Consider the following 14,347-nt stretch of genomic DNA (forward strand, 5'->3'; position numbering starts at 1 on the left):
TCTGACTGCACGTTAGCCTAGCTTAGCACAATGAATGAAAACGGACATGTACGGTTAGCCTATAGGCATTGTTCAACTATCACCTCTCCCGAAGGCTAACCGGTCATGTCCGCTTCCATTCATTGTGCTAAGCTAGGCTAACATGCAGCCATAATAGCTTTTACTGAACGCACAGAGAGGAAACTGGTAGCTATCTTCTTGTCTCTCTCTCTCTGGAGAAGAGCTAATTTCCCAAAATGTTGGCGTGTTCCTTTAAAGTCACTCATCTCGGAGCCGTAATGGGGACACGTCTGCTCTCCTCCGTGCTCCATGGCGCCCCCAAAATGGCCTCCGGCGCGTTCTTTTAATGGTTTGACGAGACCGCTCACCGCTGCCTACTCGACATTCTACTCTGAGTAATGACTCACTATGTGTTACGTGTGATATATTCATCGATATTCCCTACTGAGTGAGATTTGAGCAGGGACAGTTAGCGATAAGCGCTAAGTGGGCGGCTTGTTGGCGGAGGGCCGACAGTGACTCAATGAAAAAACAACCCATTATCTCAAACGTACGGTGTTTGTGCATGTGCTGTGTATAGTTTACTTAAAGGTGCTAGAATACATCCACAGAGCTCCTAGAAAGGTGCACAATAAAATAATGGATTTCCACCCCAAAACATGATTGATTAATGATTTCATCATTTAAAAAAAGTTTGCGGGTCCAAAATGTAAGTTGTCGTTTACATGTCTCCCCTTCCTACTTCCCATCAAGGAACCTACAAAGGAAGGAAGGCAGGGTCATTACGTCACTGTGCAGCGTGTGAACACACATTGCTGCCAAGTGTGAACGCTTTCAGTTGGACGTGCTGGTGCTCTTGTGCGACATCTAGTGGCTGAATGTTATCTACAGCACCTTTAATGTCTTTTGTTTTTGATCCCCTCTCCAGAAAGGCAACACAGCCCTCCACATAGCCTCTCTGGCCGGCCAGTCTGACGTGGTGACGATGCTGGTCAAACGGGGGGCTGACATCAACTCCCAGTCTCAGGTAAGCCTTCCGCTCGGCTGCACCACGCCTGTGGAACAGCCTCCCCACCCAGCTGAGGGCACCACAGAGCCTGGGCTCTTTTAAAGCAGGCCTGAAAACATTCTTATTTCAAAAGGCCTTTGATTGCTAGCTATTTATTGTGATTTAATTGTCTTTCTTGTGCTGTTTTTACTTTTCTGTTTTTAACCCGTTTAGCACTTTGGGATCCTAGTGAAAAAAAAGTGCACTACAAATACAATTTATTATTATTATTATTATTATTATTATTATTATTATTATTATTATTATTATTATTATTATTATTATTATTATTATTATTATTATTATTATTATTATTATTATTATTATTATATCACCCACTCAGCAGTGGAGGACACGGACCACTTTCTAAATAATTTAGAGGAAACAATATATATATATATATTATTTTAACTGTGTTCCAGAATGGCTTCACTCCGCTATACATGGCTGCTCAGGAGAATCATATGGATGTGGTACGATATCTGTTGGAGAATGGAGGCAACCAGAGCACAGCAACAGAGGTGAGGACACTCTGTGTGTCTGTGTACAGAGGGTATCAAACATGTTTACTAGCTGCGACCAGCAGCTCTATAGCTCCTTCTGTTGGTTGGTTTGTTGGTTGGTTGGTTGGTCCACTCTCTAGTGTGTGTGTGTGTGTGTGTGCGTGCGTGCGTGTGTGGATGTGCACATAATGTGGTCAAGGCTATTGCATATTTGTGCTTGTTATCAGACGCTTCTAGTTTGGTTTCATCAAAGTACTTTATCTTAGTTAATTTTTTGGATGCTAATCCTGGAGTTAGGAGATTTTGCTTGCGTGCATTTTGCAGTTTTGAGCACTGTTGGTTGAAACAACAACTGTTTGACCGTTTGAACCCTCTCCTCTCCTCTCATCTTCTCTCATCTTTCCTCTCTCCTCTCCTCTCCTCTCCTCTCCTCTCCTCTCCTCTCCTCTCCTATTCTCTCCTCTCATCTCCTCTTCTCTTCTCTTCTCTTCTCTTCTCTTCTCTTCTCTTCTCTTCTCTTCTCTTCTCTTCTCTTCTCTTCTCTTCTCTTCTCGTATCTTCTCTCCTCTCCTCTCCTCTCCTCTCATCTCCTCTTCTCTCATCTCCTCTCATCTCATCTCATCTTCTCTCCTCTCCTCTATTATCTTCTCTCCTCTCTTCTCTTCTCCTCTCTTCTCTTCTCCTCTCTTCTCTTCTCTCCTCTCCTATCCTCTCCTCTCCTCTCCTCTCTTCTTCTCTCATATCCTCTCCTCTTATCTCCTCTCCTCTCCTTTCATCTCCTCTCTTCTCTTCTCTCCTCCTCTCTTCTCTCCTCATCTCTCCTCTTCTCTCCTCTCCTCTATTATCTTCTCTTCTCTCCTTCTATCTGCTCTCCTCCTCTGTAATCTCCTCTCCTCTCTTCCTCTCTTCTCTCATCTCCTCTCATCTCCTTTCTTTTTCTCCTCTCTTTTCCTCATCTTCTCTCCTCCCCTCTTATCTCCTCTTCTCCCTCTTCTCTCCTCTCCTTTCTTCTTCTCTTCTCTTCTCTCTACTCTTACCTCCCACAGGACGGCTTCACGCCGCTGGCCATCGCCCTCCAGCAGGGCCACAACCAGGTGGTGTCCGTCTTGCTGGAGAACGACACCAAAGGCAAGGTCCGCCTGCCCGCCCTGCACATTGCTGCCCGCAAGGATGACACCAAGTCTGCCGCCCTGCTCCTCCAGAATGACCACAACGCCGACGTCCAGTCTAAGGTACGCCACGGCGAGGGGGAGGGTCGATAGACACTGTGTTTGTGCTAGTGACTTGGCATGATGTGGGTGCTACTGCAATGTACTGTACGTGATGGTGTTGGCACCTTCTGTGACCGTATTGTATGATTATAAGGAGTGTAATAGAGTTATGAGTTACTATTTAGAGTTTTAAAGGGATAGTTTATGACGCTAAGAAGCCTATCTGCTTTGTCGCCAACTGGGAGTAATTTTAGTAGTCCACCCCGAAAAGCACTTTTATCATTTGTGCTTGCTTTTTGAGATATCCGAAGTGTTAGCATTTTGTTAGCATCACGCTAACCATGCTAGTGGAAGTCAATGGGTGGCATGAAGCATGAATATTGCTTAGCAACAGCATTTTGAATTCTTCTCGCTCCCCCATTGACTTTCACTAGCGTGCTTGCTAACCTATGCTAACACTGTCCGCTTCCAATAGCTTCTTAGTTTTTTTTAAGAATTGTGGATTATCCCTTTAAGGTGGTTTAGGATCAAGTGGAGCAGGGTCTAACTGTGACGTCTATCAGTGGTGTAGTTCAGCGATGGTGACCCCTTGTGTTGAGTTGTCTGTGTCAGTATGCGTTTCCATCTGTCTGTGTGCATCTCTCTCTCTCTCTCTCTCTCTCTCTCTCTCTCTCTCTCTCTCTCTCTCTCTCTCACTCCCTCCCTCAGTGTCTGTGTGCCTGCCACATAACCGGGCCTCTCCGCTCTCTCTCTCTCTCCTCCTTCATCTGCCTCCCTCTCTCACCCCCCCCCCCCCCCCCCCCCCCCCCCCACCCCTCACCCATCCCCCACTGTCTCTTGAGTGCATGGAGCTCAGCCCCTGTCTGCAGGTTGTATGCTGGTGATAACGAGGGCTGCATGGGGGGGGGGGGGGGGGGGGGGGGGGGGGCAGAGAGATTGTTCTCCTGACATTTTGAATCTTAGTGTTATTTTTCACCACCGGGCTCCTGTTACCAAGCTGTGGCAGGAAATGTTGATCTATTTCAACGTCAGTTGAGTGGAAAATGGAGTACTAGCGTTTGAGCCGTCCCTCTTCATGGATTGCCGCCAATTTCCGAAAGTTCTAGAACTAACCGTCAGCATAACCGTTTCAGTCATGCAGTCGGAGGGATAATGGCTACGGACAGCAAACTACCACAAATATTGGTCTGCAGCTAATGGTACTCGTTGGTCTCAATAATATGTTTCACTTCATTATTCAGTCTGAAAGTGCTTCCAGTCTGTCTGATTTGAGGTGGTGTTTATTCTGGCCTATATACCTGATATGTATTAGACTCTGCCTAGTAACAGACACTGATTGGCCCTGAAATCACTAGCAGCGAGTGAATCAGAGGTGGGAATCCATCCAAGTGCTAAGAAGCCATCATTAGTAGCCTATTTCTATCCCAAAATAATAAAATAAAAATGCCCGGTGAAGAAAATTAGGACGGAAATTCAAAATGTAAAGGTGTTTTGTTTAAAGAGTCAATCCGGTATCAGTGAATGAGCAACTTCGTGTGTGCAATTTCCAACCTGAACCCGACTTCCCGACTTCTGCTGAAACCAGTATATTTACACGCAGACTCGATGATAACAGCGGAAAGCCCTGTTGATGTTGGAACTCTACAGCTGCTGCTTACCTCCTCTTGTGACTCTCAGATACCGGATAGTGGCTTTAAGTGACATGGCTGGAATGAAACTAAAGACACCACTTAACACCCCCCGACACCGACAGCGGTACTGGTACCGTGCATTTGATACAGATACCATAACAGTACCTTTTCCGATATTTAGTGCAAGGTGTGGGTACTGAATATCCTCGCTGGTGAGGTCGGGACTTCCAGCTCCAAGGGGTGTACCCAAATAACTTTGATTGGTCAAAACACACATGTCCCAACATCCACCTACTCTACCAGATTGTGGATGCACAAATCTTCCTGTGCAAGGATTTAATCGGCCACAACATCTAGACACGAGGAGGCTCTAATGCACGTTTGTTATATAATAGAACACAGTGCACAGTAGGTAGGCCACTCAAAAGTATGCATCCATGGAACATAATGTAATTTATGGTTCAGTTGTTGCCATGCAATCCTCCTTCATATGACTCATAAGACCCAGAGGAAAGGGGCTATAAACGGCAGCATGCTCACATATTCACACACACACACACACACACACACACACACACACACACACACACACACACACACACACACACACACACACACACACACACACACACACACACACACATACACACACACACACGCATGTTGACGTCACATACACATACACACACACAGACTGACGGTAGGGTAGACTACACCCTCCCCAGACCGACGGTAGGACAGCATGTGGTAGACTACACCCTCCCCAGACCGACGGTAGGGCAGCATGTGGTAGTCTACACCCTCCCCAGACCATCAGTAGGGCAGCATGTGGTAGTCTACACCCTCCCCAGACCGACTGTAGGGCAGCATGTGGTAGTCTACACCCTCCCCAGACTGACAGTAGGGCAGCATGTGGTAGTCTACACCCTCCACAGACTGACGGTAGGGCAGCATGTGGTAGTCTACACCCTCCCCAGACCATCAGTAGGGCAGCATGTGGTAGTCTACACCCTCCCCAGACTGACAGCAGGGCAGCACGCGGTAGTCTACACCCTCCCCAGACCATCAGTAGGGCAGCATGTGGTAGTCTACACCCTCCCCAGACCGACGGTAGGGCAGCATGTGGTAGTCTACACCCTCCCCAGACCGACGGTAGGGCAGCATGCGGTAGACTACACCCTCCCCAGACCGACGGTAGGGCAGCATGTGGTAGTCTACACCCTCCCCAGACCGACGGTAGGGCAGCATGTGATAGTCTACACCCTCCACAGACCGACGGTAGGGCAGCATGTGGTAGTCTACACCCTCCACAGACTGACGGTAGGGCAGCATGCGGTAGTCTACACCCTCCACAGACTGACGGTAGGGCAGCATGTGGTAATCTACACCCTCCCCAGACCGACGGTAGGGCAGCATGTGGTAGACTACACCCTCCACAGACTGACGGTAGGGCAGCATGTGGTAATCTACACCCTCCCCAGACCGACGGTAGGGCAGCATGTGGTAGACTACACCCTCCCCAGACCGACGGTACGGCAGCATGTGGTAGTCTACAGGTAGGCGGGAGAAAAGCCAAAAAGGTGAAAGAGATTGAAATGGAACCATTCCAGCCACGTCGCTTGCCGGTCTGTTTCCTCGGTGCACTGCCACAGCTAGTGCCTCCGAGCTACTGTGCCGCGTGCGACGCTAACCTTGTGTGCAAAAGTAGCCTAACTGAACCATGTTTCCCTCCCACCATTCCTCCCGCTTCAGATGATGGTCAATAGGACTACTGAGGTACAAACACACACCCCTAACTCCTCCACTCCTCCACCACACAGTCACATCCCTCCCTCCCTCTTCCCTCCCTCCTCCCTCCCTCCTCCCTTCCTTCCTTCCACCACTTTTTGGTTCCGTGCCACGTCCAGCCCCCGCATGGTGGATATTTATTAGGGTTTTCATACCTTCACCTTTTTAATCCCCCCCCCCCCTCCCCTGAGTTTTTACAAGATGGCGTCTGTTGAGTTTGACCGGCTAAACATGCACGGCTAATGGGAATGGCCGGCCACCTGAATAACTGCTGTGTCACACCGCACTCTGGTTTGGTTATCGTTATCGGGTTTTTTGTTCTCTACGTCTCTTTTTACGCTTTTTATGTTGTCATGGTTTTTATTTTAATGTTTTTTTGTTTGTTTTTTTCAGTTTCTCATGGTTTTCATCAGAGTTGGTTCAACGTCACAAACTCGGCAAAGCAGCCTTTTTATATTTTGTCATAAAAGACGTCTTTATAACCTAAACCTTTATCCAAAAACTATTTTAGATGATTCTATATACAGCACGGTGATGGAGAGATGTATGTATTTATATTTATAGGCAATTAAAGCCACTGCATTATCCACAAAAAAGCTTTTGAACTGATAAATATTGTGCTGATGAATGTAGAAACTATGAGTTACTGTTGTTTTCAGTCCATGTCGTGATGTGTCCCCTTTCTTCCGTGCTGCATGCTCTCTACTAGATGCACTATGAACGTTAGGTTATGACTATAACCAAGTTCTGTTAGTTAGGGGCGATGCTTGGCATCGCTACTGCACTATCTCGCGTACGTGCACGCGTACTGAATAAACCACAAATGTACCTCTAATACCAGTATTAGTCTGACCACACCCCTCATCAGCTTACCTTCATAAGCAGGTGTGTGGTCACCTGCTCTCCTCCTTCCCAAGCTTTCACCACAAGGTGAGGACAAGGGCTGCAGCGGCCGTCCGATGCCAAGCATCGCCCCTAACTAACAGAACTTGGTTATAGTCATAACCTAACGTTCTGTATCGTTAGTGGCTTAGCTTGGCATCGCTACTGCACAAGGGAGGCCAAGCGGAGCCACTTGGCTGACAAATACACCCCGCTGACAGCCCCCCAAAACCATCAGAACAGGGAGGGTCGAGCCCCCCCGACCCCCCCTAATGGAGGGTAGCCCCCCTATTAGGGACGTCACGGGAGGGCGACGGACCCGACCGTGCGAAGAGGCACTCAAGCAACTCAACGCACAGGGTGAGCAGACCGTGGCTTGACCCCACGACTACACACACGCACAACCCGCATGCCACCCGGGAACGAACGGAGGAACAACCTCGTTACTGCCCCCAGAATCACGGGGTCAAGGGCAAACCCAACCCCGTGGCAAGGCCGTAGCAGCGGAGCACGAAGGAAGACCCAGACCCACCAAAAGGACTGGACTCCCTAGAATGGGGGCCCGGAGAAGTCCATGATGCCAGCATCAAGACCCCACCAGGTGGGCACGTAGTGCCCCGCCCCCCACATCGCCAGCGTATTCGGACAAAGGCCCCTCAGTTACTGCACCTGGTATTCCCAGGCGGAACCAACCAGGCCAGAACCTGCCCAGCTTCCGAGATCGGACGAGATCGGGCGTGTTCAGGTCGGTATGGCCGTAAGCCGAGCGGGCCCCGTCCCCCCAATAGTACACCGCCTGGCACACTGACCCTGCAGAATAGGCAGTCAGCATGGCCGTAAGCACACAAAAAAGGTTAACCAACGGAAGCAGGCAGCGCACCGGGGAAAAACCAGGCAACAGGCTGTTAACCCTAGCCTGGAGACTGCGGACGAGACAGGCGCCAGAGGGGACAGCTGAACACAGCCGCCCCGGCGGAAGGAGCGTAAGCTGGCGGTGTTGCATGACCAAGCCTCCATTTAACAACCCCCACCCAGAGGGGTCGAGGCAGAGAAGGCTGACACGATTGGCAGACGTCATGAACGTGCAGGGGCACCCTCAAACGGTGAACCCGGGAGTTGACACTGCTCCAACACACCAGGGAATCAACCACCTCGGTGTTACCCAATGCGGTGGTTGTTCCTATAACCCCTCAAGAAAAAACTCCAAAACACACCTGCGGGTATACACCGGCTATACCGCAGTACAAGTGTTTCAGTTTCCAAAAAGGGTTAACCCAGGCCTACGGGTCGCAAACATCACTTCGGACCGGGCCTGGCGGTACGGGAAGCACAGGGTCACCAGAGGAGGTCAAAAAACCACCCCCACAGGCCCCTCTTCGCCATGCGTGAGAGAGGAGCGAAAAATAATGGAGAACCAGCCCCTAAGCACACCGTACCTGGTATTCCCCGGCGGTCTCCCAACCAAGTACTAACCAGGACCAACCTGTGTAGCGGCCGAGATCCGACGAGATCGAGCGCGTACAGAATGGCATGGCTGTAAGCCATGACGACAGTGCTGAGTAAAAACATACCCAACCAGGGTCTCCATAGCGCTTAACCCTGTGACACCCAGACCGACCTGGCATTTTTCCCCCTGAAAAAAGCCCAAGTCCCTCAGGGTACCAGAACAGCAGATCTGCATCCCCGGCGGACAACGGGTTCAACTGATCTGGACCAGCGTGACCAGAACCAGTCCCGTGCCCTAACCACGCCGACATGCCTACTCCAGGAGAAGGGCAGATATGCGTGTTGATCTTAACATGAAAAGAAGGCGCCACCCAGACGTTCGGACGAACCGCGCCTGGTGGCCCACCCCAAGGGCGTGAGACCCCACTACATATGTTCAGATCCATCCCGTCATCATCCCCCAGACATGAACGAGAATCCGTCGACAACCCACCCAGGTCATGGGATGTGGTCGCCGGAAGAGGAAAAACCCCCATCTCAGTTGCTTCATAAAAACGCTGTTTCAACCACAAGCAACCAAGGCGTGCCAGTCAATCGCCTGTTTACAGCGAGCTAGCACTATACGTGCGTCGGGACACACCCCCATCAATGAACAGGCTATTTAGACCTGTCATTGAATCCCCAAGGCGCCCAGGGGAACGACAAGAGGGGTGTGACACTCCCTAACTCCAACACTTCTGGAATAGAAAGAAGGAAGCATCAACAGTATGTATCCCAGTCTACACAGCCGGGGTAAAAAATGTTCACATTTTTACATCCACCACCCTCCCATAGGAAAGAGACAGGGATCCCCAGAGAGACTTCCCACGCGAGCTGTACAGATTGAAAAGAATATATTGCACCTTGAGCCATGTAAAAAACTGGTTTTAGGGCCTCCGGGGAGAGGCACCGAACCCATACACACTCAATAAACGAATTGAATCGAATATACATACAATAGAAAAGGACCCTTCTAGAGGGTCCACTCACTTTGACAATCTGAGGAGGAAGGCTCTGTACTCTGATGGAGGCTTCCTCACATGGAAGAAGGAGTCCGAACTCACAGAAGGCCTGAGTAGGCGCTTGGTGAGGAGGAGCCCTGACCACCCCCCTGAAAACAGATCCATCACATGGACCTGAACAGCACACGGAAGTCCTACCAACAGAGACGCGCACGGTGACGTACTCTATGGCGGGGGAATTCCTGCGGTGCACACGCCCAATATACCAGGCCGTGGGACCCAGGAACTCCCTCCCCCCCCCCCCCCACCCCCCCCCCCCCCCCCCGTAACGTGCCGAACCGCCACGTGACGGGAACCTTGAAGGACAGGGGGTGTACCCTGACCGACAGAACAATGGGGAGAGGAAAGGTTACCAGTTCACCCCTTTACGACCCCACACCCATGATACGACGTAACGACAAAAGAGAACATGACACAGTCATAGTCAGCTCTATGAAGCGTTTCACAGCTCCACACAGCGCACGAGCTAACCTGCTATCTGATTTTTACTAAGGAAAAACACAGAATAGAGAGGGCTCTAAGAACCCCGGTCCAACATACACATGTGCTTCTGTGGCCAGTACAACCCAGTTGTAGGTCACATGACACACACAACCCATCATCACCTACAAAAAATGGCAAAAACACTCAACAGAGGAACGCCGTTTTTTTCACAATGAGAGAATACATCATTCTTGATTAGTATCGACCACAGGCCTTGCTAAGCACACATGACAGCAACCAAACCAATTTCCCTTTAGGAAATAAGTTTCTCCAGCAGATTTAGCACAACCTCAGCAATCAAGCTAAGAGTTACATCGTATCCCTACCACACAAAAGACACAATTAATGCACAACATGTCTGATAGGAGGTGATAAAGTCCCCAGGGAACCGGGGGGGGAAACACAATCCTCCTATTTTACCCTCAATACGGCCAGTTAAAACAGGAAAACCTGTTAATGTGTGAACTCACTGTTCATTGTCATTACAGTCTGAGAAAGAACATTCTTTTACTCACTTGTCACCAAGCATAGCTTCATAGGTTAGTTGCCTTAGTAGTGAGTACACGGTACACATCACCATGATGTTCCTCACACAACAACCAGATCAATACATCACGATCTGCACGGAGAAGCTAACTGCCAGTGACAAAAACAGCTCACACATAACCCGCAACGTATCCCAAATGCATTGCAACAACACACGTTTTGGGAAAAAACCGTTATTCACAATACATTTAGCAAAGTAAAACCAGAAGACGTGTTATGAGGTCTGGCCAACCCCGTACCTACCCGGAACGCAGATCAGCGAAGTGCAGTCACAAGACACCGTAGAACACAGCCGTCCTGTGTTGTTCGATCCGGGCAGCGTCGCCGCTCCCCAGTCGCTACAGTCCTCTTTGTTGACGCAATCCCCGTCCAGGCACAGGGCAGGGTCGACGAACATCCCCTGTCAAGGATGACGTCGTGGTCAAGAGTGTAAAACATGTTAAAATCAAAGCACGTTCAACAGAATAGCATCAAGCTAACGGCTGCTCCAACCGTTCGGGTGCTATTGCTTCCGCTCGCGAGACGCCGATCTAACGACGCACGCGATCAGAAGCGAGCTCCCGGCGGCGCGCGAGAAGCTAAGCTACCCCGCGCCAGGCCACTGACCGGCTAACCGTAAGCCATGAACATGTAAACAATGACATAACACTCACCCAGACAGGCCGCCGTTCTGAACCCCTCCTCACTTTTTAAGAGAAAAGAGAAAACAAGACGTCAACACCGCTTCACAACGGTGACATTACCACGTCCGGCGGAATCAGCACAGTACCAACTGGCCTGTATAGCTGACTTTGAACATGAATCTGCCGCTATCGCACATTACATGCACATATCCCCTCGTGAAGGAATACTCTCATTTGGATATGAAAGATGGGGTCTTAACACGGTGACAGAGAGAATCCACTCGTCCAGAACACACAGGGATCACCAGTGTCAATGGTCGCGGCCCACTAGTTAAAACTATAATGGTCGCCAGACCAAGGCCTTCTGTCGCCTAGGCGGCTAAACAAAGGACCCTAGCCTGGGGCCGGTTTCCATAAACTTTGTCAAGTAGCCCCCATAGCACTAACAGACAAGTGGAGCCCGCCAGCAAACACTACTCACCCAACCTGGAACGCACCGCTCCTCACAACAGCGGCATGTCCGACAGTTCAGCTGTGGCCTGACAGGTTTCACCCCAACAACACAGCAAGGAACTGCAGTTGAGAAGCATGCAGCGGCGTGCTCCCAATACGAAAACCGGTGGAGGGTTTTTAGAATGATCATCATCTTCTAGACACTCCAGTACGAAGACAATATCGCCGTATTTTCTCGAAAATAGTGAGAGAGAAAATAAAGATATGATGTCAACGTATCCTTGTTTCCCAAGCTGTTCCTAATCCAACTTCTTCCATCATGGTGTCAAGTGTGGGGATCTACCGAGGCACTTCTTCCTTGTGGTGAAAGCGAGAAGGAGGAGAGCAGGTGACCACACACCTGCTTATGAAGGTAAGCTGATGAGGGGTGTGGTCAGACTAATACTGGTATTAGAGGTACATTTGTGGTTTATTCAGTACGCGTGCACGTACGTGAGATAGTGCAGTAGCGATGCCAAGCTAAGCCACTAACGATACAGAACCAAACCAAAGTTGATAAGTCGTAAAGCAATGATAGAAAGAATGTAACAATGACATGCTGTTGGGCCTTAAATACGGAAGCCGAGAGCGGCCACGTCTTTATTTATTATTTTATTGCCGTTTTCTCGTGATAACGACTTATTATTTCGTTATCTCGATATAACAAAGTCCGTTTTCTCGTGATAATGGATTCATTTACAGAAGACTTTTGTTTTGTTGGGATAATTATCCAGAACCGTTTGCAGAACTTGGAGATGAGTTTGTTCGTGTGATCATGCCGTCCTGATTTCAGCCTTCAAGAGCTGCCACTGGCTGTCTGTTGCTGTACTGAACAACTTACTGAAATACATTTATTTGCTATCACGAGAAACAGACTTTGTTATATCGAGATAACTAAATAATAAGTCGTTATCACGTGAAAACAGACTTTGTTATATCGAGATAATTAAATAATAAGTCATTATCAAGAGAAAACTGACTGTTATATCGAGATAACGAAATAATAAGTCGTTATCATGAGAAAACTGACTGTTATATCGAGATAATGAAATAATAAGTCGTTATCGCGAGAAAACGGCAATAAAATAATAAATAAAGACGTGGTCGTTCTCGGCTTCCGTACTTAATGACTACTGTACGTGATCAAGTAATTCACAAGCATGTGTTTACTATCCAAGTTCTAAAGAACACAAGTTTTATGCACCAATACTGGCATGAATAGCGTATACAAAAGAAATATGGAGCTGCTTGACAAAGTGATTTGCATTGTGGAGGTAAATAATACACACTGAATAGCATGTTGCATCTAAGCTCTTATTGATTTGCACCATTCTAAGCTTTTTAACTGTGTAAAGTCTTTTGAACCATCACCTGGGTCACTGTTCTGTTCACACCTTTGTAAACAATGTTTTCACGTTAAATCGGACCGTGACTTTCAGAACGGAAAGGTAAGGCAAGAACTTCACAATTTAATAATCTGCACTGCAACTCTCTACTTTATAATTTTTTCTCTCATACACCTCATTCCTAACATGATATGCTGAAATGACGTACAGTCAACGTAGTGCACTTTGGTGTTGATCTAAATATATATATATGTATATATACATATACATATATATGACTTTATGATTTCATTATGATTAGTTTTTCTACTTGTCCTGTGAATGTATTTGTAGATAATTCTGTCTGTACATTTTATTTTCATTCCAATCCGTGTATTACTGTATGTCAAAATCATTTTTCAGACTACTTTTGTTTTCTTTTTTTCCTCAAATCTGGGGTTTCTTTTAATAAAAGAAAGTCTCCCTTATATTTATATAATTATTTTAGTTTTCATTTTGACTGTAAGATAACCTGCATGGTAGTGACATGTGTTTGGGGGGGTGTATGTTGTGTATGTCATGTGCTGGATGTTCCAGAATCAACATTTTGGGTTTCTAAGTTTTAATAATTATTATTTTGTTGTGTCCTTTTTGATTTTCTTTTATCTTTGGTTTATTTCCTGTTTACCTTGTGATGCTTGGTGCGACTGCTGCATGCTGGGATATAGGAGGAAAGGTGAAAGGGAAGGGGGTCGAACTGCCAGGTCAAGAGGTGTCCAGTATGTAACCTCTCTCTCTCTCTCTCTCTCTCTCTCTCTCTCTCTCTCTCTCTCTCTCTCTCTCTCTCTCTCTCTCTCTCTCTCTCTCTCTCTCTCTCTCTCTCTCTCTCTCTCTCTCTCTCTCTCTCTCTCTCTCTATCCCTCTCTCTCTATATCCCTTATTCTCCCTCTTTCTCTCTCTCTCTCTCCCTCTCTCTCTCTCTCTCTCTTTCTCTCTCCCCCTCTCTCTCTCTCTCCCCCTATCTCTCTCTCCCTCCTTCTTTCTCTCCCTCTATGTCTCTCTCCCTCCCTCCCTCTCTCTTCTTCTATATCTTACAGAGTGGATTCACTCCCCTGCATATCGCTGCCCATTATGGGAATGTGAACGTGGCCACACTACTGCTGAACCGCGGAGCTGCTGTAGACTTCACTGCAAGGGTAGGGTGTCACACACACACACACACACACACACACACACACACACACAAACACACACACACACACACACACACACACACACACACACACACACACACACACACAGCAGTGT

The 14,347-nt window shown here is 48.1% G+C and overlaps 1 protein-coding gene across 1 annotated transcript in view; it reads left to right on the forward strand.

The window, feature by feature from the left end:
* The window catches only part of LOC311244422 (uncharacterized protein), a gene marked incomplete at both ends in the record, with an annotated part of 43,478 nt that overhangs the window by 26,969 nt on the left and 2,162 nt on the right, over positions 1 to 14,347 (forward strand). Inside the window, 4 exons of the mRNA XM_084333919.1 lie at positions 929 to 1,027; positions 1,471 to 1,569; positions 2,598 to 2,783; positions 14,137 to 14,235. Coding sequence (XP_084190045.1) covers positions 929 to 1,027; positions 1,471 to 1,569; positions 2,598 to 2,783; positions 14,137 to 14,235 — 483 coding nt within the window. The remainder of the gene's footprint in view (positions 1 to 928; positions 1,028 to 1,470; positions 1,570 to 2,597; positions 2,784 to 14,136; positions 14,236 to 14,347) is intronic.

Source organism: Notolepis coatsorum (assembly GCF_963971535.1).
Source record: "Notolepis coatsorum genome assembly, chromosome: 1".
In the NCBI taxonomy this organism is placed as follows: domain Eukaryota; kingdom Metazoa; phylum Chordata; class Actinopteri; order Aulopiformes; family Paralepididae; genus Notolepis; species Notolepis coatsorum.